This window comes from Polypterus senegalus, chromosome 4 (assembly GCF_016835505.1).
Source record: "Polypterus senegalus isolate Bchr_013 chromosome 4, ASM1683550v1, whole genome shotgun sequence".
Taxonomy (NCBI): Eukaryota; Metazoa; Chordata; class Cladistia; order Polypteriformes; family Polypteridae; genus Polypterus; species Polypterus senegalus.
The window spans coordinates 207548107-207568957 of record NC_053157.1 but is presented as its reverse complement, the minus strand read 5'-3'; the positions used below and the strand labels follow the sequence as shown (position 1 = coordinate 207568957).

Here is a 20851-nt window from a genome sequence, read left to right as displayed (position 1 = left end):
AGATCTCTGAAGGTTGAGGTGCCAAAGTAGTCCTAATCTTAAATGCTATGTAGTTAAGATTAGGGCTACTTTGCTCAAATGAAAAATTATTGTGTAATGGGGCAACAGACAATAGAGTCTTCATTAAAGTGTTTTCTACATTGATTCCACATTTTGAGTGAGTGAAGAACAATCTGGCTACTATTATAGTAGCAAAACTTATTATACACCAAATGCAGAGCACACAGTTTTCAACTTTTAACTTGGTGACACACATACTTGAGGACACCAGTAGAAATTAAGAGGAACTGCATTTATGAATGAAGCCAGGCAATGCTTCTTTACTCAAAGAGTTGTTAAAAGCTGGAACAAACTACATAGACATATACAGTAGCTGAAGCAGAAACCTTGACATTCTTTAAGAAGCATTTGGATAAGATGTTTGGGGAGCTTAGCTATCAGCTAAACAAGCCTGAAGGCTTCAATGGTCTCCCTCTTGTTTAACACATTTGTTCTTATATTTTTATTCCAGATTCAACGATGCCAGTGTATCCTCATGCATTGTCTTCATCTGTTCATTGTCTCAAAACTAAAAAGTTAGCAACTCGGTAATATATAGGGTGGTCCAGATCTAATTTTGCAATTTTCATTATGCTATAACTTATTAAATTTATTACATAGAAAATCACCCAAATAATCCCGGACCATCAAGAAGTGTGCGAAGTGACGACATGAAGAATTGTCTTCTCACCGAACTGGAATTGTCCCTGGATAAATCAAAGTCATCCAGAATATCTGGATCTGCATAATTAGATCTGGACCACCCTGTAATTCACCACACCACTTTCTGCTTTAATCTTTGTAATGATTACTCTTTTAAATACTTGGGTCCGTTTTCCTTCCACATAAATGGGCTAATAACAGAATCCACCTTCTTTTTTAAAAAAGTATTTAATTATAGTAATAATTTGAAACAATACAGTAATCCCTTGCTATATCTCACTTCGACTTTCACGGCTTCACTCTATCACGGATTTTATAAGTAAGCATATCTAAATATATAAGGAGGATTTTTCACTGCTTTGCGGGTTTCTGCGGACAATGGGTCTTTTTACTTCTGGTACATGCTTTTTCAGTTGGTTTGCCCAGTTGATTTCATACAAGGGACACTATTGCCGGATGTCTGAGAAGCCACCCAATCACAGCACGGAGTTAAGTTCCTGTGTGCGGATTGGCTCAGCGACCAAGCGCCGAATTCGATTCCGCTGCTTTAACCAGGAAGTCTTGTCTCGCTCATTCAGCATCAACATGTTTCACTGTGCAAAGAGTTAACTTTAGTACTCTTTTGTGTTTATCTTTGTGCACAGTCAAGCCCTTCGTTATGGCTCCAAAACGATCTGCTCCTGCTTCAGGGGCTGTGCCCAAGCGCCAACGGAAGATGCCAACGATTGCCAAAAAAGGGAACTGCTACACCGCTGTAGGACACCATTATGGCATCAATGAGACCACGATTCACATTATTACACTCTGATGTACATAGGTTTATAGTATTCCTAAAATATACTGTATTAGTAATCTCTTTATGCTCGCTGAATTTTGTCTGCTTTACACTGCCAATCCTTGCAATTCTATTTTTGCACTACCTGTTCATGTATTTGTTGAACTAAGTCTTGTTAGCTTTTTCTTCAAGCTTGTAATAATAGCACCTGGACTTCAATATTAGTTGTTCTGTTTCTCACATTTGTAGTGACAGCCTTTTTTATACAGCATGTCATTGAATGAGTGTGTAGATTTTTGGTCAATTTTAGAAATCTCTAATTCTGATGTATGTTTAGTTCAGTTTGCATGAGAGAATATAATCTGTCCCTTTAAATACATTATGCCTTCAATGCCTCACAAAGTGCTCTTGCTTATATATCAGGATTTGCATGAAGTCCCTACATATTAAAAAACAAATCATAGAGTTTACAAATTTGCTGAAATTATTTTCTAAAATTAAAATGTTCAGTCACCCAACTAACTGTACATTGTATCTAGTGATTTCATTACAGGAATAGGGGCAGATCAGAAATTTTTTAAAAGATAAGAAAGGGCAAAAGTTTGTTCTCTTCAAGAAAATAATTTGTGAATAACTATGAATACTGTTAAGAAGAATGAATATTCCATCCAATTAGGGTAGAGATATATCAATTTTTAAATTTTACTGCATTAAATTAGCTTTATCCCATACTTGGCAACTCACCTGTGCATGCTTAGCTCTAAGTTTATTCAGAATGTTTGTAGCATCAAACCCAGCATTGTCACATAGCTGGCGTGGAATAATTTCTAGTGCTTTTGCATAAGCACCAATCAATAGCTGCATCTTTCCTGGAATGGTACGAGAGTAATCTCGAAGATACTTTGACAGCTCCATCTCAATGGCACCACCTCCTGCCACAACAGAATCATTCTAAACAAAAAAAAACCCAAAAGACAATTAGTGTGCAAGTTTTATAGATTAAAAGCCTGTGGACAAATTGTACCTTAAAGAAAGAAAGAAAGAAAGAAAGAAAGAAAGAAAGAAAGAAAGAAAGAAAGAAAGAAAGAAAGAAAGAAAGAAAGAAAGAAAGAAAGAAAGAGAAAGAAAGAAAGAAAGAAAGAAAGAAAGAAAGAAAGAAAGAAAGAAAGAAAGAAAGAAAGAAAGAAAGAAAGAAAGAAAGAAAGAAAGAAAGAAAGAAAGAAAGAAAGAATTATTGGATTATTTTACAGACTCACACAGATAAAAATATATAGTCTGCATTGAAAACTTTGTAATTATATATAAAAGCAAAAATAAAAAGGTTACTTTAAAACTGGAAAAATAAAGTGTGTCAAAAATGTGTGCATTATACTGCTGAAATTTGGCTGTTTATTATCCAACATAGCCGTATAGGCTAAATAGACTCGTCTCACTGGCAAAAAATGTATACAAGATCTGGCAACATTTACAGCCGTGTACAAATATATATATTTTTAGTACTGGTGCATGTGCCGGTTTAGTGACTTGGCTAGGTTCACACAGGCAGCAGAGTTGGTGGAATACATATTACACAATTCATTCCAATAGTAAAGTTTAAAAAAAAAAACAAAAAAAAAACAAAGTTTAATATTAACGGCTCAAATCAAAAAGCTAAATAAATCTGGTTTAATACCCTTGCCCTTATCTGTTCTTCACCACAATTTTGTCATAGAAATCTACACAATTTTCCCTCAATGTCATGGCATGGTGTGTACTGTGGGACCTGCTATACACAGGAGCACGTGCTTTTCTAAACTATGTCCAATCAATTCAACTACCATAGGTGGTCTCCAATAAAGTTCAATACACACTTCAAGGCGATTAAAACATACATGATGCAGCTGTTCACCATTTGAAGTGCCATTATATGAATGAAGGCTTTCAGTTTATCATTTTTAATAAATTTGCAAAACTTTCTGAACACATCACTTTGTGATTATGGGTTACTGATTGTAGACCAATGGACAAAAACGGCAAAATTATCCGTTTAAAACAAATTGACAAAACAAGGTATGCAAAAAGTGAAGATGTCTAAATACTTTCTGAATCTACTGTATATGGAATATATTTTAGATTTTTAAGTCATCCTTTAAATAATCTTAAAATTAAAAATACTGTACAATAATAGTACAAATAAAAACAAAAGCATCCACAACAAAAGTCACCTTTATTGTTCTTCTGACTATCATTATAGCATCATGCAAAGATCTCTCTGTCTCTTCCATGAACTGCTCAGAGCCTCCTCTTAAAATAATTGTACAGGTCTTGGCCTTTGGACAACCTTTAAAGATGTTATACCTGGAAAGGAGAAAAAAAAAGTCTCTTTGTCATCACTATAACCAATATGAAGCAAAGTTAATGAAGCACTTGTCACTTTTTTCTTTGTTGCCAAATGTAGGTTTTGTTAATGACACATTGTACTTATTGTCAAATATAGATTTGCAACAGAATGAACTTAACAGAGACCAACAGTGCTTTTTAATGAAGGAGATAACACATTTTTTCTCCTTAATAGAAATATCAGAATATTTAAACAGAGATCCTCTGCCTGTAAATGTATATATTGTATTTATTTATTTTTGCACATGGACACACTGAAAGTTTTAAATGGTTTCTTAAAATGTATTCCTAAATCTCCAAATAGTGAGCATGTCTGACTACATTATGACCATTGGGTAACAGGAGTTGAGAAAAGCAAAAATTTCAACCTACGCATGTTTGACGCCAGTCTACCTGACCTAAACCATCCAAGCCAACACCTGAGCATTCTGTAACATACTGTACTGACTAAATGACCATAATTTTGGTGAAATACGGCAACGATCAAGACAATGTGGCATGCTTCATCTAAAAACAGACCTGAGATCTACATTTCTTTTCTAGAAATACACTGTTATTACAATTCTACGGTACTGAAAACCAGTTTCAACTCAAAGACTAATTAAAATGCTTTTACAGTCACCAGTGTCTGAGTTTTAACAGTAGCTGTACACAAATAGATATTGGTACAATCAGTTAAAAAAAACTTAAATCACTTGTACTGGGTAAACCTGATTTAAAAAAATAAAAATATGGCATAAAGTAATACTTACATGTCACAAATCAATCAGTAAACAAAACACACAAATATGATGAATAAAAAAAAGATTAATATTAATCTCTACCTTTCACCTCCAACCTGAACTTCTTCGAAAACAGCACACTGCCCCAAGACATCATTAGTAAGGGAATTTACAGAGGTTTGGATAGAGCCTCCACATGCCTGAAATACACAAGGAATCAACAATTAGCACGCAGTACACAATGCCAGTCAAATACATTTGTCTACAACAATCAAGGCCTGAGGATGTTTACACATTACTACATTATGTTTTACCTCTTACTTTATCTAGGTGGGAATTTGACAGAATTTTTTAGGATGACATTCCTCTAAAACGTGTGTGCTTACAGCTGATCCTTGATACTAATGACCACAGATAGTCAGGTTTATATTAGTCAGGGCTGGATCTTACATTAGGCCTTAGTGTTATCCAGACCACTCTAAATACATTTCTTTACCTGATATAAAAAGAGAGAAAACATCATTCCATGTTTTTATACTCAAAGAGAGTATATTTCATTACCTTAAAAATTAAAATCCCACTTCCCTTTTTTGCAGGGCTCTCCCTTATATAGTACTAAAGTATAAAAACAAGGCACTGCCAGAATCTGAAGGAAAAGTAGAACATAAGGTAGAAAATCAAACTAGGCAAATATTTTCACTGCCTATATGTATTTAAACATAATTCATAGACTAAATAACCCAAATATTGCGGATTTAAGGGGGGAAAAAAATGAAATAATTTATATTAAAGCGTGTAACAATCCCCTCTCTTGTGCTCCTATCACTTTCAGCAGTAATGCCCATCTGGTCAAAATGTTAATTAAGAAAACTGACATGGCATTTTTACCATTGCACGTTTCTTTAAAAACACTTTCTGCTGCAGCCAAGAACTTTTAAGTAAGTTAGAAATTGCTGTTCTAGCTTCAACAGTTAATTACTGCTCAAATATAAAGTGGCACAAGTATAATGTAGTTGGATCAAAACCAGCCATTAACCTTAATAACTAAAATGACTCAGTAACTTAACTATATTGTTTAAAAAAAGAAAAATAAAAACTATTTCTGAAATCAAGAGATCATATTTTTTTTTTCTTCTTCCAGATAAACAGAGAAAATGCACTGTGATAGTTTCAGTAATGCACTAAGGACTAACGGTCATACCATCATTGTTCTTTTCAAGTCTTCTTCCTGAACCCTTCCTGCACAGAACAAATCACGATCAGCAAAGTACTGGGTGGCTACATCTCCAATGGGCAGCTTGGAAAGAATTACTTTTGCGCCTGACTTGTAGATTTTCTCCAGCTTATCATAGAGGATATTCCATTCTGCATCAACAATAGCTTGATAATCCTAATTTAGACAAAAAAATATCAACGCACAAATTAAATTAAAACAATATTAATGAAAATATTACAGGACGTCAAAAGCACCGAGTACTGATTTTTAGAAAATGTTTAAATATGAAATAGTAACACTGTTATTTTACTTACATTATCAATACCCTAATCCCAAGCAAGATGCAAATGGTTGAGCAATCAATGTTATAAAATTATACATGTACGATTACAATCAGTCTAACTCAATCTTAGAAAATTAATGATAAAGGCATCACAAGATGTGCTCAGTGACAAAGTTAACCGATATGAAAGTTGGAGCATTTTACTTTATTTACTTTTGATTTACATTTTTGATTTATAAATGGGTTTGTAACAATAAGTCATATTCAAAAACAACAGTGGCAAAAGAATCCAATTGCATGTGCTATAGATTACATCAAACATGTGATTTTGTTTTTTACAGCACTTTAAATTAAGTTAAAAATGGAGCAGATATGCCAGTGGTGACTCAATAGCTTTCATACACAACAGAGACCACTACAAGTGATGCAAAAATGGCACGAATTGATGTGTGTTAGTGGTGGTGGTGGCCTGTGACTAATTGTTCAGTTTTCTTAAATCATTTTTGAAAGCATACTCAATAGAGTAGTATCCAATAATTAGCAACTAAAAAAAAGTATCTATTAATACCAAATAACCAAAACTAGCATAAAATCTATCAAAATTATCCTATGAAAGAAGAAAAGGAAATTAAATAAGTTCATCTAGTTATTAATATTAGTTACAAATACTAATTTTAACACATTAAACTACTAAGTAAGAACCTGAACACTAAACTTAGTGTATAAATGAATTATGAAAGGTACATGATGTGCAAAAAAATAAGGAGCTTGTCACGATTGTTAGTGTATATCTGGAACTGAAAGGTCAGGTGTATAAGCCACTGAAGCCTCCCACCTCCTGATGCCAATGTCCATTTCTAAACCCATCCTGTGTTTGTATCAATTAGAGGTCTGCACTCCTGCAGGCACAACGTGATTGCTTGCAACTCGGAAATGATTTTCAGTATTGCGGGCAGGAGCTAGAGTCTTGGAAATTAAAAATTTAAGCAGAATGTACATTCATTCTGTATGTTTAAATAAACACAGAGAAAATATATAAAGCATCATATGTGCGCAGTAGTGAAGGGTCAAACTAAGCTGACATTCTTGTCAAGACGGTGAAAAGTAAAAACTAATGCTAAAAGCGATTCTGTTTGCAAGTATACATGTCTTTGTGACAGTTTCTGGCGAGTGCTACATTCAACTTAAGCAGTACCTGGATGATGCAGCAGCCAAAATTTGAAGTAGGTTAAAGAGACGACTGTATCACAGCATGTGATACTAAAAGCACAAAAACTGAGAAAGGAAATTGTACAGGACATACTAGAGACTGTCACTAATTTATGGGTGTGCTACTAAAACTAATATCTCGACCGAAAACTCTGAGTAAACCTCTTTCAGATTTGTTACCATCCATTATATTAATGAGAACTGCAATCTTGTGTAAAGGGGGCATTTTGTGGCCCCATCTGAAGTAAGCACAATTAAAAAGGTTGAAAACTTCTGCTTTTAATTGTTTGAAAAACATACCCGTTTTGGGAATTGGAGGAGCAAAAAAGAAGGTTTGCCAACGTAAAAAAGTTAGGTATTTTAAACATAATGGACAACAAGGCAAGCTTACGATGTCACTGAAAAAGACTGTAGAGACAAGATGAAACTCTAATTTCAATCCTGGATTCAGTGTTGCAACAATTTGACGATTAAATACATTAAAAACATACAACTGTAGTCTCTTTTCTGAAACCGTTCAAAGATGCGATGACTGATTACGATCAGATATTACGACAACTGAAAGAACTTGTCAACAAACTGTTCAGGACCAAATCCTATCCAAATGCTCTACAAAGTAGCAACATTTGTCAGCACAAAGCTTCATTTTTTTATATCGTTTATTTAAGATGTTCTCAAAGGCACAGGAACAAGAAGAGATTTATAATAATTTGTAATAACTACACTTTAATGCCATTGCACCAAATCAATGAGTGCAGCAAAGTTTACTGGACAGCTTTTAGGAATACCATCTTTCCTCCGAGATCTAGCCAGCAGATGAGATGCTAGTATATTCACAGTGCTTTGCTTGGTTATAGTGTGCTTGTATTGATAGGCAAAAAGTACAGTGAGCTGTGTAAAAGAAAACAAAAATACTGTTAACAGTAATATGCGGACTAGAAAATCTTATATTTTAATCAAACATTATATGTATGACACAGACAGCAGCTACCTTCCGTGTCTGTTCAACATTTTTGTCGAATGAATAGCAATTAACAACAGACTGCACTTTATTTCAATATAGAATAATAAGCGGTGGTCTACTTACAAAGTTTTAACAAGACATGTTGCTTACACTGCTGTTTTATTGTTTCTTTCTGTGCTCAGAAATTATTTAAGTCCCATACGAAGATCTGTATTAAATACTGATGAAGCAGAATAGTTGCAAAAAAAGTGAAAAGGACAACTGGGACAAAACAGGGGAAAGCTTCAACCATCTCCTTCTACATGATCATGTTAAACAGGCTTACCAGCCATACATTGCCTTTTTCCCCTTAATGGAATCAACGTGTTTCTGCTGGTGGGAGTGGGAGAAATTTGTCCAAGTATTTGCAGGAGTGGGCTGGTGCAGGGATAAGTACGGCTTATATAATTAATACCATGCTTGCATAATTGCTTTCACCTTCCATTTATTTCCAGAGTAGTGACTTTTTTGTAATCTTATTAGCTTACCTAAAGTTGAAGGAGAATGGTGCTGCTGTGTGAGCTACAGTGGGTACGGAAAGTATTCAGACCCCCTTCAATTTTTCACTCTTTGTTATATTGCAGCCATTTGTTCTATCTTGGAGTTTGCTAAAAGACACCTGAAGGATGGTGAGAAATAAGATTCTCTAGTCTGATGAGACCAAGATAGAACTTTTTGGCCTTAATTCTAAGCGGTACGTTTGGAGACAACCAAGCACTGCTCATCACTTGTCCAATACAGCCCCAACAGTGAAGCATGGCGGTGGCAGCATCATGCTGTGGGGGTGCTTTTCAGCTGCAGGGACAGGACGACTGGTTGCAATCGAGGGAAAGATGAATGTGGCCAAGTACAGGGATATCCTGGACAAAAACCTTCTCCAGAGTGCTAAGGACCTCAGACTGGGCCGAAGGTTTACCTTGCAACAAGACAATGACCCAAAGCACACAGCTAAAATAACGAAGGAGTGGCTTCACAACAACTCTGTGACTGTTCTTGAATGGCCCAGCCAGAGCCCTGACTTAAACCCAATTGAGCATCTCTGGAGAGACCTAAAAATGGCTGTCCACCAACGTTTACCTTTGAATCTAACAGAACTGGAGAGGATCTGCAAGGAGGAATGGCAGAGGATCCCCAAATCCAGGTGTGAAAAACTTGTTGCATCTTTCCCAAGAAGACTCATGGCTGTATTAGCTCAAAAGGGTGCTTCTACTAAATACTGAGCAAAGGGTCTGAATACTTAGGACCATGTGATATTTCAGTTTTTTTTTTAAATCTGCAACAATTTCAAAAATTCTTTTTTTGTCTGTCAATATGGGGTGCTGTGTGTACATTAATGAGGGAAAAAATTAATTTAAATGATTTTAGCAAATGGCTGCAATATAACAAAGAGTGAAAAATTGAAGGGGGTCTGAATTACTTTCCGTACCCACTGTACTTGCACTTGGCATACGAGAGGCTGTCAGATGAGGAAAAGAGGTAAATATACAAAATATACAATTTCAAGCGACCACTCTCAAAGTAGAACTGAAACAGTAAAATAATTCATAGTTCCACTAAGAGCATTTCTACATTTTATGATGTACAAGTTTGTAGATTTGACAATGTTTTAAAATTTTCTTTGAATAAGTTGGACACATCTCAATAAAAATGGTCCACAGGGGGCTGAGCTGTTTCATGCAGAAAGACAGACAGAGAGGCAGATATGGGCTTTTGTAATAGGTGCTTCAGGCATTTTATGCAAAAGCACCTAATAACGATAAAAACTTTTACAAAACTGTACTTGCAAAGGAAACACTGTTTCAGGGGAAGATAGTGATTAGCCCTATTTTGCACAAAGAATACTTGCAGTGAATATTACTGACATTTTTTTATATATATATATATATATATATATATACTAGTAATTGCTATGTTTAAATTGCCTTTACCTTTGGTAGTTTTACTTGAGAGAAAAGTAACATGTCCGTTTTACCTTATATTAAAATGAATGAAAAGAATTTTCAGTTTTAACATGACCTAATTCTAAAAAAGTTCTTTGTACCATATCCCTTTGTGTTCGTTTTATATGCACCTACAGACTGCACCCACAAAAATTCAGGCCATTCATAGCTCCTGGTACTTTTTCAGCTACTACTCCATGGTATGTACTTTTAGTTAAACCAGGAAGTAGAATGGGTAAGGCTTAGGCAATGAATTGTGCCAACTGGTTGACTACAAGCACTGGTGCCGTCTTACAAATCTGAAATTTGGAGAGTTATTGGTAAAGATGGAGAGTCGCACTTCGCCCCGCATTACTCTTCAGTGCATGGCATCAAAGCAATAATCCCAATGCACTACTCCATCTCTCCCCGCACCCCGTGAAGTTACAATCAGTTCAAAACAATAATTTGGAGGGTGTCCATTGTGAACTCCTAATCATGGCACACTTTACACTTCATAGCTGCCCCCACGCCATGCATTGTGTCGAAGCAATCACCCTTGAAGTTGCGACTGCTTTGAATCAACAAGTGTGGAGGTCCCCTGTGAACTCCCAATTACACTGCATCAACTAATCTTTGCATTGAAATATTTAGTTCCTGTTCTGTGGTTGGAATGCAACACATTAAAGTGGCCAGGGACTACATTGTGCAGGAACTCATTGTTCCTTGAAGTTTGAAACAGTCTATTAATTATTAAATGTAACATTACAATACTCTTCCATTAATAAAACTGATTTCTGCCATTGATAAATAAGGCTTATCAACGTCCCATAGTTTAAAAATCCCATTTAAAAACAAACCTTCCAGAGGAAGATAAACACACTCAACTCACCTCTACAGACTTAACTCGGACTTCTGCATTATCCTTTTCAGCTTTCAGTTCAAGTTCTACATTTAGGAGGGCAATCTTCGGATTTTCATACTTCTTAGGCTGCATTTCGAATCCAGCATAAGAGAAGGTTTTCTTGAAAGCAACCCCAGCAATAAGCTCAGAATCCTATATAAAAAAGTAAAAGCCAACATTGCAGATAGTTAAATATCTTGAAATATTACCTATAATGACCAACAGTAAGAACATTATCAATTTTTTAACAAAACAACCAAAAGGTCTGTTCAAGGTACCAACTTCATATTATGTACATTTACTAATTAAAACCTCCGTTTTCAAGTGGTGTGATTATTTATGGTAGACTGTGTCATAGAAGTGAAATATGCCTTGAAATACAGGTGAACTGATTTGTTTCCATTTTTAATGCCTCATAAAATTTGAAATTTTGACTTATTTAAAGAGTGTACCTAGTTGCCAAAGAACTACTATAATATGAGTAACAACTATGAAATTTGAAAGATGTGATGTAGTTTAGTGTCAAGATAGACATGGTTAAAGTTGCTCTAATGCACAACATTTTTATAATTTTAAGCAAGACCTAAACTGGCAAAATGCAAATCTGGACTAAATATTTTAGAAGCAAAAGACAGAATACAAAATACAATCTATAAACTTTTCATGCATCTAGCATTAATAGATCAAAAGTTTTTTATGCAACAATGTCATTAATAGAACTCTTTTATAAGTACAATTATTTCCACACTTCTTTTTTAAAGCCCCCATATCTCAGAAACTGATGAGCATACAAGCCTAAAATTTTGCCCACTAGTCACTGGGCACAAGAGGCATTCCTTTAACAAGTATGAAGCTAACCAAAGACAGTCACACTGGTACAGGGTGAATCATTAAGATGCTTAATTTTCAGAAAGCCAATAGCAATTTCTGAAACATTAATCTATTTATACCAAGGATATAAAAAGCCAGCAATAGTTCAAATAAAGTATTCTTACAGATTGCATGATTGATGTTAAAAGCTAGAAATAGTTCAAGTAAAGTATATAGATTACGAGATTGATTTGCATTGAGAAATTTAATGACTTGTTGCACTGTAACATCTAATGTATACTTATTTTTAAACATGTTTTTCATTTAAACAGACATGAGGCCAGTATTTAAACACCTCAAAAGAGTGATTTACAACTGGAAGGAGAGCAGTGAAATGAAACATAAATTAACAATTTTGTTTTAAATCATTTTGAAGTGAAAGGTGACCAGATTTTCTGCAAACTGTGTACTAATAAAATGAAAACAAAAGCAAAAACCCTTATGCTGACCTCATGAAAGGAATTACCAATGGAGGTATCATCGGACAGCAAAAACTTTCAACTTCTAACCAAGAAGATGCAAGAGCTGGAGCCGACCTTGCCACTCCTGGTAAAACTGTGTAGATGTGCTATGGGAATTTTATAAGCTACCACTTAAGATGTTCCACCATCTTAATTATGATTGCAATAATTTACAGTTGGTTTTTGGGAGAAACATGAAATCACTGTTGGTCAGTTACTCATTTCACACACAAAAAAAAAAAAACAAACTAATTTTAATTGAAACCAGTTTAAAAGCATTAAGCATATACTGACTCACTTCTAATAAAATGAGAATAGAAAAATGTTAATTTCTAGCTTTTTTTTTTTTTTTTAAATATGCTACCACTTTAGTGTGCATTAATCTATAATGTTTTACTGAGCTTGCATTGCCTGGCAATCCAATTGCACACAAAGAATATGCATGTAATTTGGACTATACTTCAACTAAGTGGCATGTCACATTAAGATTTTATTACACAGATAAAGGACCAAAACATGAAATCAAGTGGTACTACAGAAAGATTCAATTTCCCATCAGGCAAATAACTTTGTAATAACAAATATTTTGCCTAAAAGCTAATGGCTGCTGTGTAGACAAACACTCAGAGGTAAAGTGGTTGTATATGTTCATGTCAGAACTCAAAACACTGTGGTCAATCTGTTTCACTAGCACTTAATAAATGGAAGACAAAAACAGATATAATGTGCATCTTCATCATAGCAGAAGGCTACATGAGCATACCCAGAACATGTCAGATAAGAGTTAATACACTGCACATGAGGTGTACAAGCATAAAAAGTAATATGTCGGTGAACACAAAAAGGCATTCTGCAGCAGTGTCCAGTTTTCTTATTATAAATATGAGCATTTTCAACGTAATCGGAGCAGTTTACTGAACATGTATTGCAATGGGGCACCTAGCAAGAAGTAAGCTACTTTTGTTAACTAGAAGCAGTGAAATTCCAATAATGTACAAGTCATCTGCAATTTTAACTGTGCAGTACATTTGAACACAGGAGTTATGTTTCATTGCTTAGAAGCACTTGATGCTTCATGGTGCATTTTCCTTCTTGTTACATTAAAAATTACAGAATTACAGTAATACAAATGTAAAACACACACAAATAAATTTTTTGTTAAAATTTAAACAATGACAGTTTAACAGTAATGCAAGAAACATTCTCAAATCTACTTCAAAGAGGGGCCCCAATTACAACTGACAATTAATCTAGGCTGTTGGAGGAAATCTGGAGTACTCACACAAGAACAAATGCAAATACAGAGAACACGCAGAAAATGACTAGGTGACAGATCTAAACTAGGATCCTAGATCCCTGAAGAAACAGTGATAACTGTTGTGCCATCCTTTAAATGAACACAGAGAAAAGTTATTTACATGCTGGACACATTCTTATTTTGTCATTTTGCAGACAAAGAGCCAATATTCTCAAAAAATAAAATGTATAAATTCCACATTTTTTCATTTCTATCTTTCCAAAATGGAGATGTGCTCCAGTTTAAAAACTGCTGGGGAGTGCATAAGCATCAAACATTGGGGTACACAACTATGTAAACTGAAGTTGTCAGTACCAAGCTGGATAAGCATTACATAACTTAACAGCAGTTTTACATGTAGGTTTAGGTCTTGTTGAACAACTCACCTCCAGAGCTCCTCCTTGTACTTTTTTGATTCCTATCATTTTCAGAAGCAACAGTTCATCCAGCATCATTACCGCATCAACCACCATTTTAGAGAAAAAGCCTTTCTGTGCAGCAATCAATTTGGAGTTCAAAGCTGTAGAGGCACACTTTTCCAGGAGATTTCTTTGCTCTCTGATAAGGAACAATGCAGGGGGATAAGATCAGTCAAAAGAAAAAAAAATAAATAAACCTATGGCATCTTGTATATTTTTACTCTGCAACAAGACAACAAAATAAAAGATGTAGCTTGAATTAGTGCAGTCACACTTGCCAGATTTGGGTAAGGACAAGAATACAAAATAAAAATGAAAAGACAAAAAGCCCCCAAATGTGCAGCACTCTTACTAATGGAAAAAAGGTAAAAATCCATAAGAATTCAGGATTGCACAGAGTTTGAAGTTACCATATTGCATTTAAATAAATCTGGACAAAACCCAGACCTAAAGAGAGTAATATGAAGTCTTACATAAAATCAGTCCTTTCATTTTTTTAACCGAGTTAATCTGGTTCAATAATTTATGGATGGTCAGATGCACAACGGTTTTATAAATGTAGAAAAGCAGCAAATATTTTTCCTACATACAAGTTTAAAAGAATATAGAAATAAAATATAAACATCACATTTAAAAAAAAAAAATTCCTGCCAAAGTTAATTTTGAAGCCACATTTAAAAATACTTTAAATATGTGAAGTTTATTATGCAAGTTGTAGTGTGTTTTGTTTTTATAGATTACTGTACTTTTGAAATTTGATATTTAGTAATAGTAAAATTGTAAATATTCAGTTTTATAAAACTTGATATTATAAAGTAACGATCCAAATCCTGCCATACAAAAAAGGCAAAGTAAAAACTATACTGTAGTAATGCTACAAACCCATCAATGCAAAAAGGTTTATTCATTTACTACATTTAGATAAAAAGTGACTTGTATACAAAGAAAAAAAAGTAATTATTGTACAAACTCCCATTTTCCCCATTTTAACAGAACCTTAACCGAATCATACAGGTAATAAGAGACTGGAGCCAATCAAGGCAGAATTAAGCACAAAGAAGGAAACAATGCCCGCTATAACTTGCCAGTCAGATAGAGGGCCCATTCATCCACACACCCAAACTCACTCACATCAGGTAGCTTTGGTTTGTACAGTGAAAGCTGTTCAAATACAAGAAAATCAATGACCTATTCTACTGCGAGTTTCACAAATTGCAACCACTTTAAGTGAAGTTCTGGAAGTTATTGCTCTTGCTCTTTATTAGACTGACTTTCAACTCATTCCAAAGAATGGAAACAGATTCTGTAATTTCTGTGCTAATGGCATATTTCTCGGATAAGACACTGTTCAAAGGATCATACTACAATGAATGCTCACTTCAACTTCCAAAAAATTGGTAATTACCAATATGCAATTACCACCTGAAGCGGAGTGACCCAGGGATGGGAGAATTGAGACACTATAGTCCAGACACCCAGGTGTCATCTTTTGACCAGTCTTTGGGCTAGCGAATACATCTGCACTAAACAGTCTAGTATAGCAGTAAAGATAAGTGCTTGAGTTTGTATATATTTTGTAAAGACTTCCAATAGTACAGTGGAACCTCGGTCCACGAACGTCTCGGTACACGTACAACTCGGTTTACGACCAGAAAGTTTGCCAAACTTTTGCCTCGGTTCACGATCACACACTCGGTATACGAACAAGCCAGTTTCCCTTTCGGTTTGTACATGTTCTGTCTCTCCCTGTGCATTTCCTGTGCAGCGAGAGAGAGAGAGCGCACACACACACAGGCAGCGCGTGAGAGAGCGCCCAGACAGACAGACACACACACACAGACACAGAGGCAGCGCGCAGACACACGGGCAGCACGAGAGAGAGCTGGACGCATTAAGGTAGGAAGGCAGTTAAAGAATGCACTGGGCTTGATTTTGTTTTCACTTCTGTTTCCAGCGATTGGTTCGTAGCGTGCATTGTTGCAATATTATTTTTTTTGGTGGTTTATTAAATTACGGATTTTTTCAAATGTTCGTTTTTTCCCTGTGCTTAAAACTCATTAAAAAAAGTGCTTTTAGCCAGCGGTTGGTAGCGCTATAGCGCAAACTATTGTAGTGTTAGTTTTCTCTGTTGTTCAGGGTTTTCTCAGTGTTTTTCATTTAGTTTACTATTACGCCGTGCATTCTATGGTTTAATTAACTATATTTGTGCTTAAAAGCTTAAAAAAAATATATATATATATATTTACATACAGTTTGTATGGTCTGTAACGGATTAATTGTATTTACATACAATCCTATGGGGGAAATTGCTTCGGTTCACGACCAGTTTTGGAACAAATTATGGTCGTGAACCGAGGTTCTACTGTATGTATTTTCAGGCTGAAGTATTCCATGGTTGTGGGAACTCGTTTTTTTCATTTTCATTACTGCCTTTGTGCTAAATTTTTAGTTTGATTATTTTTCTGTCAGGCACTGATTTTTCTTGTATTTTGTTTAATGTTCTTGCAGTGTACATATTTTCAAGACATTACTGTAAAACAATTTTGGGCATGTCTAGAAAAAACTAGAATTTATGAGTTTGAATAGTCTTCTTTGCCTGTGCCTCACTTCTCCCATCCCCTTATCACTTTGTTATGGCTCCAGGTGCCCAGAGTCTGAAACTGTGCCAAGAGGCCACTGAACGTCGCACCACATCACATACTGCATGGTAATTAGTAAATGCAAGTAACAATTTCACTGTAACCTGTACATGTTACAGTAATGACCACATAAACCTAAAATATAAAAGTTACTGTAGTACAAAGCCATCTAATTTTTTTTTTTTTTTTTAACTCTACTTCCGAGTTAACATCATACATTGCCCCAACAATGGCAATCCTTTCATTTTACTACTTGAATACCTTATGACCCACTAATTGTGGTTCTTGACTGGACTTGTAAAAAACCTGTATAGTTATATTTCTTTAAAAAAAAAAAGAATGTCAACACACAGATCTCCCTACTTTAAAATATCCACTGCACTTGAAAACTGTAACTCACACGGTACACACATAGCAGAGATAGACACAAGATTGGACCAGAAAAGCAGGCATTGGGAATTTGCCTGCTAAAGGACTTCAGTTTAAACCACTGTTGTATAATTTCTGTATCAGTGAAATGTACATCGATGTCTCAAGCACTTGTTCCCCACATCTGTGGCCCATAACATTTTAGCATATAAAAAGACTGCTCCAATATGATGAGTTTGTAACTTGCTGGTCCCAAAAAAAGTCTGATTCAAAAACAAGCCTGTAAATGCAGTGGTACATTTATGAAACAATGACTACCTTTCTTAAGTTCTGGAAAAGGAAGTCAAAAATGCTATTCTTGACAAGTTTTAGTCAGGTTTTAGAAAAAATCACAATGCAGAAACTGCACTTGTTAAAGAAGTAAATGACTTGTGGGTTAAAGTGGACAAAGGCCATGTATCTGCACTCATCCTCTTAGAATTGAGTGCAGCATTTAATAACATTGATCAAAATAATCTTATAGATTGCCTTAGTCAGTGGGTGGGCCTCTCTGGTACTGTCTTAAATTGGTCGGAGTCTTACTTAACAGGTAGAAACTTTTGTTAGTTGTGGTAATTATACTTCAAAGACAAATGATATTCTATATGGTGTTGCACAAGGACCTGTCCTAGATCCACTGCTCTTTTTGATCTACATGTTTCCATTAGGTCAGATTGTCTTGAGGTATAACATGAGCTACCACAGCTATGCTCCTGATACACAACTGTATTTATCAATAGCGCCTGATGTCCCCGACTCTCCTGGTTCACTGACCCAATGTCTTAGTTGTGTTTCTGAATGGATGAGTAGTCATTTTCTTAAACTAAATAAGGAGAAAACAAATCTTAGTTATTGGAAAAAATGGATATAGTGAGGGTGTTAGAACTTGATCCATTAAGCTTATAAGTCAAGATGGAGGTAAAGAATTTAGGGGTAATTATTGACTGATATAAAAATTACCAGGAGAGCTTTTTTTTCAAATTAAGGAATACAGTGGACCTTGGATTGCGAGTAACTTGGTTTACGAGGGTTTTGCAAGACGAGCTAAAAGTAAAAAATTTTGACTTGATAAACGAGCGAGATCTTGCAATATGAGTAGTATGTATACGCTTTGTCTGCCGAGCATCACGTGAGATGGTTCTTGTCTCTCTCGCTGCGAGATTGTGGGTAATCATCAGTCAGCGTGCCTCACTCATACAGTCAACATCCGTACGAGCGTATACTGTTTACTACAGCATTGGGTGTGTGTGTGCTGTGACGTACAAGTCCCTGTCTTGCACCCCAAAACACGAAGCAGAGTCTCAGTACTTTAGTGACACCAACTTTTCTGCTTGAAACAGGAACAGCGCAGTTATTTATTGTAGCGGGATCTGCCACTCTCCTATACACAGACACAGCAGTCAGGCAGGGTCGTGCCCAGGTTAGCGGCCAAGTAATACTATGCCCAGTGCATTTATAATGTTCCTTGTATCACCCATCAACGACTGCAGGTGGTTCGGATTCACTTTTACGGCGAACTGCTACAGCGCTGGAAGACTGATTGCTTTGGGACGCTCTTCCGCGTGTCGTCCCATTGGGTGCAATCCCACAAGAGTTTAGAAACTGACTCGCACCAGCCATGACTCTTTTCCAAGGTAAAGTGCAGGCTAATTTGTTTTATGTATTTTTAATTATATATATATTTTATTATTTTAATTTTATTGTACTGTGGTGGGTTGGCACCCTGCCCGGGATTGGTTCCTGCCTTGTGCCCTGTGTTGGCTGGGATTGGCAGACCCCCGTGACCCGGTGTTTGGATTCAGTGGGTTGGAAAATGGATGGATGGATGATTTTATTGTAATAATTCTATACAGATAGATCAATTTTTACTAAAAATAGGATAGAAAACAAATCACCCAACCCCCACCCATGAGAAAGAGAGCATGGCCAACGGAGTAAAACTTAAAGCTGGTCAAAATACATACTGTAAATTGATGAGTTTAATAGGTGGATAAAAAGAAAAAAAAAATGCGAAGAGAATTGTTTCCTCAGTGCTTTAACAGCGCCTTTTCCTATGAAAAGCCTCACTTGGACACCTGGCATGCTCTTCATCTATTCTAGTAATTTCGCTGGTTAGCTCTGATACCTTATTGGTTTCTAATTTATTTTTGTGGGAAAGATACAAAGTAATATGTCCTCTTAAGAAGGCCTTTAGAATTTCTCATTTTACTTTATATTTTGTATTAATCATTTTTATATGAATAGTTTTGGGTTGTGGAACAAATCATCTTTGATTATTTCTTATGGGGAAATTCGCTTTGATATAGGAGTGCTTTGGATTGCGAGCATGTTTCCGGAACGAATTATGCTAAACCGAGGTTCCACTGTATTGCAAAAGTTATATCTCTTATAGCGTTGCAAGACACTGAAAAGTTAGTTCATGCTTTTGTTTTTAATCACCTAGATTACTATAAACACACTCCTTTCAGGACTATCCAAGAAAGATGTCAATAGGTTTCAACTAGTGGAGAATGCAGCTGCCAGAATCTTAACTTGGAAAGAAAAATCTGAGCACATCTCTCCAGTTTTGATGTCATTACACTGGTTATCTGTGTCATTCAGAATTGACTTAAAATACTGCTAATGGTTTACAAAGCCTTAAACAATCTATGCCTGTCACATAACACTACAAGTCATAACCTTAGATCTTCTAATGAGTATCTGCATATAATTCCAAGAGCTAAACTTAAAAGTGGTGAGGCAGCCTTTTGCTGTTATGCACCTAAAATCTTGAATACTTTACTGGTGAAAATTTGGCAGGATAAAAGGGTGGAGCATTTAAAAAAAAAAAAAAAATGAACACTAAAAACCCATATTTAAATTTGGCTTTCTCATAGCTACATGTTAGTGCATCCATGTTAAGCTGTATGTGCACTGAACTATTTTCATCAAGGCTCCGCAACGCATACTAATCCCTACTATTCTCTGTGGTGGCCTTCTACACCACCACCACCTGATCAAGGCACCACGCAGTCCTTAGATGATGGATTAAAAGCAGTATGCCAGATGACCATCACCAAACTCTTTCACATGAAGTCTGAAAGCTACAGGGACCAATCTATATCACTTATGTTAGGTGTAATGTCCAGTGAGGTCTGGGCAGTCTCTTGGCTTTTGAGCACCTGTAAATTTTGTTTTTTTTTTTCCTCCAGCCCATGTGTAGTTTTTTTTCCTGTCCTGCCTGCCAGCTGACCTTAGTTTATTCTTTTGTTACTTATTGCCTAATCTTATTTTTGTTTCATATAAACTTTTCTTTCTTCATCATGTAAAGCACTTTGAGCTACACAATGTGTATGAAAATGTGCTATATAAAAAAATATTGTTGATTACTTACTATACTTAATTTAGTGAGTTACATACTCTTAAGTGTGTGTGTGTTAAAAACATACCCTGCATTCCAAGCCTGCTTTCATGTATGGTGATACATATGTGCTCCGACAACTTTCACCTTCATATCATTATGCAGACGGAGAGTAATGATTCTGCCAAAGTGCAGTAAGTTTATCATATTATACTTTAGTTCTACTTTTCAGTCTGTATTTTAAGTTACCTGCTTTTGATAAAAGTTTTTTTTATTTGTGTCAAATAATTAATGATGATCAAGAA

General features: G+C 35.5%; 1 protein-coding gene across 1 annotated transcript in view; it reads right to left on the bottom strand.

Annotated features, from left to right (window-relative positions):
• cct7 (chaperonin containing TCP1, subunit 7 (eta)) overlaps positions 1 to 20851 on the bottom strand; it is a 35829-nt gene that overhangs the window by 1994 nt on the left and 12984 nt on the right. The window contains exons 6-11 of the mRNA XM_039751907.1: positions 14127 to 14298; positions 11101 to 11265; positions 5780 to 5968; positions 4681 to 4778; positions 3682 to 3814; positions 2222 to 2428 (exon numbers count right to left, since the gene is read on the bottom strand). Coding sequence (XP_039607841.1) covers positions 2222 to 2428; positions 3682 to 3814; positions 4681 to 4778; positions 5780 to 5968; positions 11101 to 11265; positions 14127 to 14298 — 964 coding nt within the window. The remainder of the gene's footprint in view (positions 1 to 2221; positions 2429 to 3681; positions 3815 to 4680; positions 4779 to 5779; positions 5969 to 11100; positions 11266 to 14126; positions 14299 to 20851) is intronic.